The sequence below is a fragment of the Seriola dumerili genome, unplaced genomic scaffold, assembly GCF_002260705.1.
Source record: "Seriola dumerili isolate Sdu_G_001 unplaced genomic scaffold, Sdu_1.0 BDQW01000111.1, whole genome shotgun sequence".
In the NCBI taxonomy this organism is placed as follows: domain Eukaryota; kingdom Metazoa; phylum Chordata; class Actinopteri; order Carangiformes; family Carangidae; genus Seriola; species Seriola dumerili.
The window spans coordinates 2301389-2315626 of NW_019174366.1; the positions used below are offsets into that span (position 1 = coordinate 2301389).

The 14238-nt window shown below is 47.4% G+C and overlaps 1 protein-coding gene across 1 annotated transcript; it reads left to right on the forward strand.

Annotated features, from left to right (window-relative positions):
- Positions 1-5641: 5641 nt before the first annotated feature.
- On the forward strand, positions 5642-9218 carry LOC111223649 (endosialin-like). Its single transcript, XM_022747891.1, has one exon. The coding sequence runs from the start codon at positions 5798-5800 to the stop codon at positions 8141-8143; it is 2346 nt and encodes a 781-aa protein (XP_022603612.1). The 5' UTR covers positions 5642-5797; the 3' UTR covers positions 8144-9218.
- Positions 9219-14238: the final 5020 nt, after the last annotated feature.

A 14238-nucleotide genomic window follows, 5' to 3' on the forward strand; every position in this document is an offset into this window, starting at 1 on the left:
TTAAAAATATAGTCTGGAAATAACATAACAACAGAATGTCAGACGGTGAGGCTGAAAAGAAGGAGGAGAGAAATGAGGTGAAGTTGGAGAGAAAAGACAAAACAATGTACGACAATATAAATAAAAACTGAAGAGAGTAGAAACTGTAAAAAAGCAATAAAAACACATAAAAGCAAGACTATAAAAATGAGTTTTAAGAGGCGATTTAAAACAAGTCAGACTCTGCCTCATCTGCTCCGGCCGAGGGGTCCTGACGACAGAAGCACGGTCACCTTAAGATTTAAGCCTTGACTTTGGAACGACCAGAAGGACCGGCCTGAGGATCTACGGCTGCGTACTGGCTCGTATGGGGTTAATAGTTCTGTTATGTAGCTCGCTGATCAGTAAAATTTTAAAACCAATTCTAAAAACAACAGGGAGCCAATGAAGGGAGGCGAGGACCAGGATGATGTGATGGCGTCTGTAGCTGCTGTGTTCTGAACCAGTTGGAGGCAGGAGAGTGACTTTTGCTTTATGGACTTATCTGGAGACTTTAGGGGAAAATGTAAAAGTAAAAAGGACAATTCTAGTTTATTTCCTGTCATTTCCATCAGTGATAAAAGCATCACAGTAGTTGTGAGACTGAGGAGTGCAGTGACGTTACTGCACCACAAAACTGGACAGTCGAGGATCATAGAGGTTGAACAACAAAGTCCTTAGAATATATATTAACTGCAGGTCACGGTCTGGTTCTTCTGTCCTTCAGGTTTGATGGGAAAATAAAAAGGTGCAGTGTTTTTGTTCAGCAGTTCATCCCTCACTCTCTTCTCCTCATATCCAGCACTTTACTCCACCCGTTCAGAACAGTGTTGTCTGACCTGTAAAATGTGGATTAATCTACCGCTGAAAATCGTTGTGAACAAATGCAGCATTTCCTCCTGTTTAAGTGGAGTTACCTGAAAACAAACAGTGTGCAACCGTTTTAGGTAAATCATGAAGCTTTTTACAAAATAAAACTATATAGTTGTGATCTGTTTTTTTTTTTTTAAAGACTTACAACTTCTGTAGGAACCACTGGAGAGAAATCATGTCTGAAGGAGCCTTTAAATGTCATATTTGCTGCATTGCTGCCTCTGACATTCGTGTGCTGCAGACACGTTTTGCAGGAGTCAGCGTGTGAATGAAAGCTCCGTCTGTACAGATAACCTAATAAAGACTGTCATGCACCCCTGACCACATATTGTCCACAGCAGCAATCTTGTGATAGTGATGCGCACATGGTATTTATGCTGACGCTGCAGCACTGATGGATGCTGGGAGCAGAGGCACATCATCAGGAGAGGGAAACCAGGCGAATGCTTGGGGCCCTTAGGGAGAAAAGTGGCCCCTGATGGCCCCTCATATTGACACATTTTGCAATGATAAATACAACTGTATAAACTCCCTTAAACCTCCCATAAAAACTACACAGTGCACTGCTGCTGCCCCCAAACCCCCCTAACTGGAGCACTGATGAAATGTGCTGTAAATAGCCTCGACCCATTGTCTGCATTTGAGGTGTTCAGGGAACATCTGTAAATTGTAGCTGGGCTTCGATGGACGTCATTGCCTGGGGCCCCCCCTCCCCCAGACTCCAGGATCGCCACTGGCTGGGAAGCTTGTGCAGGAAGCTGCTAAAAGGTTTTTAATGAGTGTGTGTTAAAGTCGTCATCATCAGAAAAGGCTGAGTGAGGACACCTGATGTGAGTGATGTCACCTGTGTGTGTTTGTGTGTATGGTGAAGGAAAAAGAAAACTCATTCATATTCTCACATTTGTCTCTCTCCATAACTTATTTGTCATCTCTTCTATAAAGTCCTGTGATGACCATCATTTCCTACTGAGGTCATTTTACTCATCTACAACATTTTATATCACCTCGTTGACATTTTTCTTCACTCCGCCTCTGGCTGATTTGACAAACTGATTCAAGCTACAGACAAATGATTGAAGTCCTGCCTCCAGAGAGAGACACAGTGAAATGGATCTGCATGTCCTTGAAAAACAGGTGGTGCTGAAATCTTGCTGCAATGGAGATTATACATTGGCAGGGCTAGCTGGCAAACAGCTGGAAAGCTAATTGTTAACATGCTAGCCAGCATCTAACACGTGAGTCCCAGAAGCTCACCACGCTAGCTTGAAGTTCACATGATTATTTGTACCAGTGACTTGCACTGTTTATATTCTAGCAGAGCAATAGAAAAGTAAATGGTGACCTACATATGACCAATGTTGTGGATCTTAAGTTATCAGAGACGTCCTGTGTCACTGACTTTAAATGTGAAACTTTTATTCAGTATTTTTACTGTTTATAATCAGCTGATGTGTTTGTTTCTCTGTGGATAATTCAGCACAAGGTAAAAGCCATAGATTATAAATAAAGATGGATGTAGCCTCTGTGATTTCACTCACAGGTTTCTGAAGAGTGGTTTTGAAGCTCAGAGTGAGCTGCTCAACCGTTGCCATCTTGGCAATACCTGACTCTGCCGCTAACTCCCAGTTAAAAATGGTCAAAGAGGAGGGGCGTGTGTGGAGCTGAGACTTCAGTGAATTCCAGTTTGTGGCAAGCATACGCTCACCCACCTGTCACTCAAAAAAGCCGCACCCTCAATTATACAGAACTTTAAGCCTTGTAAATGTAAACAGGTGAGTTATATAAACAGGTGTCATCAAGGAAGAAATTAGCTCTAGAGACCAAAACTGTTTTTGTACCAGGCTGTAAACATGTTTATTTCTACTGTAAAGTTGAACATTTTAACATGGGAGTCTATGGGGACTGACTCACTGTTGGAGCCAGGCTCTAGTGGTCATTAGAGGAACTGCAGCTTTTGGTTCTTCAGTGTCGGCTTCAGTTTTCAGGCTTTGAAGTTGCTGCTCTGTAAAAACCTCCCGAATGACACTGAAGGAATCCTAACAGGGAGAAGCTGACGGTAATGGTGGGGAAGACAACAACTCCCATGATCCCACACTACTTCACAACGCCACCAAACTCCATCTTTTGTTACTGTTTTTATTGAGAGACCTCTAGTGGCAGAAGTTACACACACAGACATATTTCAGTCAGTGCTCAGAAAAACTTCTTAGCTCCTTCACACAAACTAATAAATTGTGAATAGTCATTTAAAAGTTTGATGTCATCCTCCATGTTCAGACTCCTACAGCAGCTTCAGGTGCTCTGTAACTCCTCTGCTCTGCTCTGACTGTAACAGTGAGGTGCACTCTGCATAGTCTGGGCTCTCCAACAACAGTCAGCTGGATTTATTGCAGACTCACAGGACTCCTGCTACTGCCCCACCCCACCCCACCCCGCCTCACATCCCCCATTCCTCACCCTCCTCTCTCAGACGCACACATGCAGACCCTCCTCCCTCCAACATACCCCGCTCAGAAACACAACTCTCCATTTCACCGGCCTGGCTTTGTTTTCATAGCAAACCCAGAGGCCCTCTTCCTCCACACCGGCGACCTCAACAACTTTCCCCGCTTCCCTATCGCAGCCTGAGAGTCATTAACATGGAGGAGAGCAGTGTTGTTTTTAATGTAGCTGCAGACCTTTGGTGCAGGAACTGGTGTCTTTTTTCTGGCCTGGGGTGGTGATGTTGGTGTGGGATACCAGATGTGTGGAAATAGACAGATGCCAGGATAAAGTTCCTCTTCATGTTACCTTCAACAAAGATTCAGAGGAGGCGTTTCTCATCTGCAAACTCATCATAGACACATGTGCAGTGAAATACATAAAACATCATCAGACAAACTGAGTGAAGTTGAAAATGCATGCCCTGTTTCAATATATGGAATCAAATGTATGGGATCAGATAAAGGTCAAAAAGATTTAGAACATCTGTAAATCAATCTGAAAAATAATCCGGAGGGGAAATTCAAGTTTGTTCATCTGTAGAAGAGACTTAGATTTGTAAAAAAAAAAAAGAGACTGTGAATAAATGATATCAGTTGTATCAGGTTACTCAAAGACACTGTGACAGGGGAAGAGCTTTGTGAACATCTGTGAACATGTGTGCAGATACAGAGCATACAAAACTGTGTAAAAACCCAAAGTTCCCACACTCTGTGAGACACTAAAGTTACAAGTACACATTTTTAACCCTGTTCTTACACCTGAACCTGATTGAACAGTGACAGTCCAATCAGAGGGCAGGAGGTTCTGTCAACTTCATGTCCTGAAAGGTGTAGTAGAATTTCAAGACAGGCGACGTGCGACTCTTTCATGATCCAGGTGGGTTTCATTATATTTGATGATGCTGTCAAAAATAACGTTAAACATTTGCAACAACTGCGAGGAGCGATGTCATCACACTCACTTACAGAGCACACACACAGACGCAGTGGAGAGAGAGTGAGCTGCTATCCTGAGGTTGGTTTCTAAAAGTGCCGGAGCCTCCGTGTGAGACGCTTCGATCGGTGACTGTGTGCTTTTATAACTTATTTCGGGGCTGCAGCTCACTCTTTCATCCTGGCGCGCAGTGTAGCCGCCGTGTTTGTGGTTTAACAGCACCGTGCTGGACAGGTGACAGGTGCGTCTACAGTGTCTGTGCTCCGTACAAATGTTACAGCAGGAGAAGAGGTGAAAATTAGCGAGTTCAACTGGGTGTTGTGTTGACATCAATGCTGATCGGAGCCAGAGTTGATAAATACCTGCGTCTCCTGCAGAGTCATGTGACCTGGGTGTGAATGCTGACGGTTGCTTTTCATATTGACAACAAAAGCCTGATGTTAGCGGGTCTTATCGGGTTTTTTGCCCAGTGGAAATGGGGCTTTAGTATCCCACAATGCAACGTGAAAAGCAGTGTGCAACTGGTGATCACTAAAGTGATGTATACCATCAGGCACTGCACTTGTGTTGAAAGAAGAAAAACATGCCGCAGAGAAAATGACCCGAGTTTTTTAATATTGCAGATGAGCTCAGTGTATAGTCTCCTCCATAGAGCTCCCTGCATAGTGAGCGGGGAGCAGAGAATGAGTGAGTGATGTTGGACACAACCAAGGTCAACATTCACACAGTGGGAACTTTGAGTGCTGAGTTTTACACAGTTTCCTGCTTTTTTTTTTTATCTGTGCTCAGACGAACAAGCTTGAATTTCTCCTGCAGATTTATTTTTGCAAAAGTTGATTCACAACCACAAACTTTAGAATTGTTTGTGAGCCTCACTTTACACACTCTAAATCTTATTGAGCCTCATTTGATCCCGTACAAATGAAAAACACAAAGTGGGAGACGGAAGAGTTAAAGTCTAGAGAACAGAAGAGACAGAAGTTACTGCTCAAGTGATAATTCAGCCTCGTTTGAGTTATTAGGGACGAGAAAACTCTGTGCTACAGTTTGATGATGTATATGAGTTTGTGTGTGTGTGTGTGTGTCTAAACGGCACTTATGAAAACCATATGACAAAGACAGAAATGCAGTTTTCTGCACCTCCCCCATTCCACATACCCCCCCACCCCACCCCATCCCACCCCCCCCTCTTCCAAAAACATACAATTCTTTTCCTCAGCTCCCTCCCTCCCTCCCTCCCTTCTTTCTTGCATATATATCCCCTCCCTCCACACCCCCACCCCCCCTTCCCATTCCTCCCCTCCCTCCCTGCTCTCTGCATGCACTCAGCTCCGGCTCAGATCTGTTTCAGCAGGACAGAGTGAGGAGCTCAGACAGAGGGTTCAGATGAAGAGAGAAAAGTTCAGACAGAACAAAAGCCACAGTTAGAGGAAACTTTCCTAGGCAGGCACATTAGAGTGTAGAGAGTCAGGGTGAAGGCTGATTCAGAATGGGCTCCCTGGTGAGCAGTGCTGCTGCTCTCCTCTTCACCTCCCTGCTGCCTCTGCTCCTTGGAGTTTCTTCAGTCCTGGGCCAAGACCTGAGAGAGAGGGATGCACTGTGTACCGAGGACGGCTGCTTCGTGGTCTACTTCCAACGGAGGACCTTCCTGGACTCATGGAGGGCGTGCAAAGAGAAAGGTGGCAACCTAGCCACCATCAAACGCGAGGAGGACGCCTCCACTATCGCCACGCTCTTCTCCACTCTGGACCTGCGCCACTCACGCACCAACGTCCAGGTGTGGATCGGCCTGCAGCGCCAGCCTCGCCAGTGTGCCGGTGCACTCCCGCTGCGGGGTTTCTCTTGGACTACGGGAGACCAGGACACGGAGTACACAAACTGGCAGAGAGAGCACTCCCCCAGTACGTGCATGGTGCCGCGCTGCGTGGTCATGGGCTACAGCCTCCAGGAGCAGACTGATAACTTTAAATGGCTGGACGGTGCCTGCTCGGTGCCTGTGGACGGGTATCTCTGTCATTACACCTACAAAGGAATGTGTCCGGCCCTGTGGAGCGAAGGTGCAGGCAACACCCTTTACACCACGCCGTTTAACCTCCTGAGCACCCTGCTGACCCATGTACCCTTTGGATCTGTGGCTACCGTGCCCTGCCCCGGGGGCACCAAGGAAGAGCAGTCGGTTCTGTGCATGCAGAGGGAGGACAGCTCAGTGGGGTGGTCCAGAGACTCCCCCCTCTGCTCTGATTCCTCTGTGTCACACAGCTGGTGCGACCAGGATAACGGCGGGTGTGAGCACTTCTGCCGGCCAGCCGGTGATCAGTTCTACTGCGAGTGCGGCGACGGGTATCAGCTGGGGGACGATGGGCAGAGCTGCGAGCTGGCTGACGTTTGTGAAGGGGACCCCTGCGAGTTCGAGTGTCTTCCCCTCTCAGACGGGTACCGCTGCGCCTGCCCTGAAGGATACATGCTGGCGCCGGATGAGCGTGGCTGTCTGGACGTAGACGAGTGCCTCCAGAGTCCCTGTGAACAACTGTGTGTGAACGCTCTGGGCTCGTTTGAGTGTCAGTGTCGGGAGGGGTACCATTTAGATTCCGAGGGCGCTTGTGAGGATATAGATGAGTGTTTAACTGAACCATGTGAACACGACTGTGAGAACGCGCTAGGCTCTTATATCTGCCACTGTGACCTGGGTTTTTCTCCGGTGCCTGAGGACCCGAGCCGATGTCAGGACACCGACGAGTGCCAGATCCCCGGGACCTGTGAGCAGATGTGTGTGAACTATGAGGGCGGTGGGTTTGAGTGCTACTGCGAGGAAGGCTACGAACTGATGCCTGATCAGCACTCATGTAGGAAGAGAATGGAGGGAGACGACCAAACTGCCGTCACCCCTCCTTTTCCATGGGTCACCCACCAACCTGGACCTGTATGGGACTCCATGGACTATGACTGGAATCTGCAGCAGAGCCACACTGACTGGCCCCCAGAGGAGGAGCAGTCTCTGGACTGGCTCACTGATCCACCCAGAGTTTTGAACTCTGATGTCATCTGGGTCACCAGCGCTCCACAGGAGGAGCTGCCCTCTGATTCAGGACTGGAACCTCTGACACAGGGACCTGAGAACGACCAGGACAACATGGACAGCGGGGGAGCTGAGTGGTTGCAGTGGGGTGAGAGATCTGAGTCTGAACCGGAGGATTTACCAAACACTGTCTACACCACACCTCCACCCACCACGGCCTTCACCGCTACCCCAGACTCGTACGAAGATGACAGGGAGACCATCACGGCTCTTCCCTTCCTCTCCACCTCCACGATCTCTGAGGGAGCGTGGAATTGGTGGGCGGGGCACGCCACTTCCAGCCAGAAACCAGGAAATCCGGAGGATCCAGTCATAGACCACAACATGCCAACGGACTCCAGCTACCACAACGAGGGAGAAGAAGAACTGAACCCCCTCAGGGGACAGTCTGAGTCCCCAGAGGAGGAGATGGGGGTGGAGGAAGAGGACTATGTGGAGATTACACTCTCTCAAGACCAAACTGTTCCCACCCAGCTTCCTTCTGGAGAGGTCAGAGAGGGCGGAGAGAGCAGTGACGTCGTGGATCCAGTCCAGGAGGACAGCGGGCAGAAGCAGAGCAGCACTTGGCTGCTGGTGGGCCTCCTGGTGCCCACCTGCATCTTCCTCGTGGTGATGGTGGCGCTGGGCATCATCTACTGCACCCACTGCGCCGTTCAGCCACGCAACAAGAACGTCAGCGACTGCTACCACTGGATCTCCGGGGCTCATGACAAACAGGGGGCTCCTAACCCCTCGGCAGGGGTCAAGACCCCCGTTTAAACAGACGAGAGAGAAACTGACATTCCCATAAACAGACTCTGAGAGGTGAGCAGGGGGAGAATAATGTTTCACCCTCTGACTGTGGAGCTGCCCGCTCTCCGAACACACTCACGGACATTACTGTTGAACAGAGGGGGACAATGAAAACCACTGACTTCTTTTTAAGGGTGGGGTGGGGTTGCTACTGCTTTGATGTTTCATACACTGATCTGATTGCTTCATGATTGCACATAGTTATAAAATATCACCGCCTTCATTAGTAAAGTCAAAGAAACGGGAGGAGAACGTCTCACAGCTGGAGCCGGACCCCGCGGCGAGCACCCGAGCGCGGCGTCTCCTTCGCGTCAGCAGCGTGTCACCGAGGAGGGGCGTGCTAAAAAAAAAAAGGATTCAGACGCATCGTCAGCTCTCACAGCAGGAGGAGAGACGTTCTGCAGTCACATGATAATGCTGGGAAAACAATCACTGTGTTCATGAGCTGAGACCAAAACTTTCTTTGTATATATGTGGTTCTGTTGTATTTATGTTCATTTCTTTTGCTTTAGGAACTGTAACAACTGTAATGATTGAATGGCATTTTGATATCTCAGTGACACTGTTTATGGAGCCCATACACCTGGTGATACGCAGAGGAATGCCTGTCCACACATGGGACTGTTCCTTCTCCTTTAAAGAAAGTTCAAGTGCAGATGTAGGAATGTTGTAGAGGGCTGTTGTAGTTGATATTAACCTTGACCTTGTTCATAGAACGGCCATCAATCACCCTTCGTTACCCTGATTCATCGGTGCACCCCGAGATGTTTTTCAGTTCCTGCTGCAAAGGAATGCAACAATCAGATCTCAGATTATAAAATCCTAAATAACAGGAGGAGGAAAGCTGCGTTTTTGTGTTTTTGGAGAAGTGCTGATTGGACATTAGGGTGTATGGGGGGTGTATGAATTTTATAAACCAAAGAAAACAAGTCATTTACACATGAAATACGTCTTTATTTTACTGACAGACTGTGAACTGTAAGAACATCTGACGTCTTTTTTTTTCTGTTCCATGTAAAGACATTGTGAATTAAAAGGTGTGACAGGGGTTTCTGTGTGAGAGTTTATTACTGACTGTGGAAACAGTTCGAGCAGCTTCTTCTGGATCTTTCGGGGGGAGGGGTTGGGGGTGGGGTTGGAGCAGTGGTTCTCAAAGTGGGGTCCAGGGGCCCCCAGGGGTCCTTGAGGTGGTTCCTTGGGTTCCCTAGCAAAAAAGGGGATTAATTTCACTATGATTCCATCCATAAGTAAGACAGTGACAGAATGTATGACTGTCTGCCATGGGTTTCAAACCCTTTCTGTAATCAAATATCTAAAAGCAAAAAATCCTTCATGTGAAAAGGTTTGAGAACCACTGACTTAAAGGATGAGTTCACAGAATCTGCCGAGGAAAACCATGAAATGGGTTTGAAAGCTCCTGGAAAAGCTAGTAAGTAGCTTACATATGACAGGGTTTTTGTGGATGACTGATGTGTTTTTATCTCGTCATTCACCTTTTTCTGGACACTGAATCCGTGGTGGATTGAAGAGCTGTGTGGTGCGGGTGGAGGGAGGGGGGTAGGGTGGGAGGGTGGATTGGGCGTGTGACAATAAGGATACTGTAATTTTAAAGATTCCCATGATCCTCCGTGGGAGTTGTTATAGAAAACTGCAGCAGATACTGGAGCACAGCGAGGAAGCATTGTGATTTTATTGACTAATGGAATGTGCTGATCAAAACCAGGTTCTGGCTCTGAGTGGCTCTCAGAGGGGGTCTCTCCCTCTTTCTCTCTCTCCTCTCTCTCTCTGTCTGTGTCTCTCTCCCCCTCTGACCTATTTTCAGTCTTGTCATCCCTCCTACAGCTCAGTGTACAGACATCATTGAGCTGGGCTGTAACTGACTCTGAAAACATGATGACGTCAGTCAGCTGATTTATATTAAGACTCTGACTTTTAAAGTATAATTCCAGTTCATTACGAGCTGGGTCTTCCTGTAGTGTTTTCCATATTTGTGAACTCACCAGAAATCCAACAGGGAAAGAAACAAGTAAGACAACCAAACCATGTCACCCAAACTGACTGTTGTAAACAGGTTTAAAGACTTCAGGCTCTCAGGGGCCACAGTGTCCAGGTTTACTGTGTGGCAACTTATTTGGGATAAATTAATTATTTGAAATATGTGTTTAATTAAAGGTCCATATAGTATAAATGTAGATGTACATGTGTTGTTTGATTATAGATCAGGTCTAGGTTCTGTATTAACACTGTGAAAGTATCAAAGTCTCAGTCCACAGAGAAATGCACACAGCCTGTATTCAGACACTGAGCCTTAAAACCAGCCGTCAGGACTTCTGGAACTTTGTGATGTCACAACAAAGCAGTCACCGACCTCAACCATGCCGCAAACCCCGCCCACCTGGACCCACTATCCAACTTTGCAGGATTTAGTTTCTTTGGAGAAACTCAAGCTGCCAGATGTCAAGAGTTGCTCTGGTGAGTGAATAATAACTCAAATAAACAAAAAACCAAAAGTAGGAAAATAAACTGTAATTATCCCTTAGTATGTTTGTTTTTTGTAATACTGTAATCATGCAAATGAAAAAAATATGTCCTGTGTTTTTCTTTAAAAAAATAAAACACCCACACTATTCAGTTATAAAGGTGGAGTTATAATGCCCCCCCCCCCATTCATCGATCACAGTTCTGCATTCAACACTATCCTCCCCTCTAAGCTGGTGACTAAATTACTCCACCTCGGCCTCAACTCATCACTCTGCAACTGGACACTGGACTCTCTCCCAAGGCTGTGTGTTGCGCCCTGTCCTTTACTCCCTATTCACCCACGACTGCCCGTCTTTCCATGAATCCAACACCATCATTAAATTCGCAGAGGACACCACAGTGGTAGGCCGGATATCTAACAACAACGAGACCGTCTGCAGGGAGAAGATTCAACATCTAGTGACATGGTGCTCCAACAACAACCTTGTCCTCAATGTTAAAAAAACAAAGGAACTGATAATGGACTTCAGAAAGTGTGCGGAGAGGGCGCAACATCATCCAATTCAGCCCCACCCATTCCAGTAATGGATTGTTCAACGGTACCAGTGCCTCCAGGCCAGAACCACGAGGCTCAGGAATAGCTTTTTTTTCCCCGGTCTTGTCGTCATCTTGTCTTTTTCTTGTCATTTTTATTCCTGTTTTTATAAATTGCACTTTTGCTCTGAACTTCCTCAGTGACACTGCTCATATCGCTGTACGTTGCTCTGCTGTGTATGATGACAATAAACTGAAATGAACTGAATTCAATCGAACCTGTTTCTACCACCATGTTCACCAGCTGCTCTCTGCCTGTCTGTCTGCTGCTTGGTGCTGAGCAGGTGGTGGTCATGAAACAGCTGCCTCCTCCTCCTCCTCCTCCTCCTCCTCTTTTTCCTCCTCCTGCTTTAACCAGTGTTAAATTTATTCCTAAAAATTGTGATTGAGAATATGTTTCTCAACAAACTTTTTTTTCTCCATGATGAAGGTGAGACGCTGACAAGTCACAACTGATTTTATTAAAGTGTGACAAAATCTCCAAACAATATCACTGACAAAAATAGAGGAGACTGTTTGTTTAAACAATCATATAAACCACATCTTAGTTATTCACTGGTTCACTGCACATTTCCATCTCATGTTTCCTGTGACATCATCACAGGAAGCTTCACCTGGAGCTTCACCCTGCAGCTGCAGGAGCTCAGCTGACTATATGAAGGCAACAGCAGAAAAAGCAGCTGACATTTGGACTCCTCCAGATGTACGACCCAGGAGAGATGAAGCGAGTGTGAAGTGATGTTGTTGTCAGGAGAGAATACCTGCAGCTACAGCAGGACACACCTCACATACTCATTGTTAATTATTAACAGCTCACACAACGGGACACGCAGCGACATTGAATTGGAACAATACTCGGTCTGTGACTGACGACGTGTCACAAGTCTGCAAGAACGCACGGACAGAGAAGAGCGCAGACTGAGGAGCGACTCTAGTGAATGTTTGGGCCAAATTGGAAGAAGCTCCGGACGGACGACCCGAAAAACAACATGCCTCTGGCTGTCGCCGGCATGGAGGTGAGAGGTTTCCTTCAAAAGGTCTACATGGTAAAACTCGTCGTCGTCGTCATCGTCGTCTCCCACTTATCCGGATCCGGGTCGCGGGGGCAGCAGCCTCAGCAAAGAGGTCCAGACGGCCCTCTCCCCAGCCACTTCCACCAGTTCCTCCGGGAGAATCCCCAAGGCGTTCCAAGGCCAGCCGAGAGATATAATCCCTCCAGCGTGTCCTTGGTGGGCCCCGAGGCCTCCTCCCGGTGGGACATGCCCGAAACACCTCCCCGGGGAGGCGTCCAGGAGGCATCCTCACCAGATGCCCGAACCACCTCAACTGGCTCCTCTCGACATGGAGGAGTAGCGACTCTACTCCGAGTCCCTCCCGGATGACCGAGCTCCTTCTCGTTCTTTCGGTCATTACCCAAAGCTCATGACCATAGGTGAGGATCGGAACGTAGATCGACCGGAAAATTGAGAGCTTCGCCTTCCGGCTTAGCTCCCTCTTCCCCACAACGGACCGATTCAGCGCCCGCATCACTGCTGACGCCGCCCCAATCCGCCTGTTGATCTCCTGCTCCAACCTACCCTCACTCGTGAACAAGATCCCGAGATACTTAAACTCCTCCACCTGAGGCAAAGCCCCCCCCCCCCCGCCCCCCCCGACCCGGAGCGGGCAATCCACCCGTTTCCGGCTGAGAACCATGGCCTCAGACTTGGAGGTGCTGATCTTCATCCCAGCCGCTTCACACTCGGCCGCGAACCGCCCAAGCCGAGTGTGAAGCGGCTGGGATGAAGACATGGTAAAACTGTAAGAAAATAACAACACAATTTTCAGACACTTGACTGCGGTGTACCGCATTTCTATTTGAATATAAAATAGCTGCTCATTCGTTATAATCACAATGTAAAACGCAACAAAGAAGATGTAAATTCTAAAGCTACAGAAAGCCGCCAAGCAGCTATGCTACTAACAAAAAAACCAACACTCACCGGCTGTGCTCTCCGTAAAACAACAGGAAAGATGGACGCAGATTCAAACATCACAAATCCGACCTCTGTCACTGTCAGCCGTAGCTGAACACGAGGTCAGCTTCATTTCCTGTCATTCCTATTGGCTACTGCAACACACACAAATAAAATGAACCCAAAAACCAATAGCACCACCTGCTGGCGGGAATAATCTCTGCCAGCACAAACATTCTTAGTTTCTCTCTGAGAGTCCAGATGCTCAGATGAACATCAATTTCATATCTGTGTTAAATACAGAGCTGGAGTAAGCATAATGTTTAGCCTAGCTTATGACAGGTAGAACTGTATCGCTAATTCATTCATGGGCACTGATTTGGAGTGGTTGTGTATATGTGTGTGTGTTCACTTGGAGTGAGCCAATGGCTGTTTTGGGTGTTACGTCTGCAGTCATTCAGTCTTGGTCTCTTCCTTTAAGGCTGAGGAGTGTGCATGTGTGTGACCAGCCTGTCCATCGACTTGCTCAAGGTCTGCCGGCGAAGCATCGGTACGCGTATCATAGACTGAGGAAGCAACCGACCGGCAGCGCAGCTCGCCTTGACCCTGGACAACCCCTCCTGTCCACAGAGAGTAGGACATGGACCTTGTGAGACTTTGACTGTTCCCCTAACTGATTATAATTGAAGTCCAAGATTTTAATTTTTATTCTTTTATATAATAACATTAGCATATGGACTGTTGCTACTACCCACCACTACTAAAGGTCACTCACTCACACGGCGTATCTGATGTTGTTTACCTCGTATACTGACAGAAAGGTGGGAGTCGTGTGCTGGAATGGTTTTTTCATGCGGGCATGCAGTTGGTATGCAGGCCTCTTTACTGCCCTCAGCAGGCAATTTGTACTGTGAAAACAGTATGGTGCTGCTGTGAGTGCCAAGAAACAGTACCTACTACCCAGTGTTACTACTAACATGCTACAGAGAGCAATGGCTGATGGGAAAAAGGACTTCCTTGTCCTATTTTGCA

Bases quoted from the DNA above. Each gene is read 5' to 3' on its own strand.
- LOC111223649 (XM_022747891.1), top strand. From the start codon at position 5,798: ATGGGCTCCCTGGTGAGCAGTGCTGCTGCTCTCCTCTTCACCTCCCTG.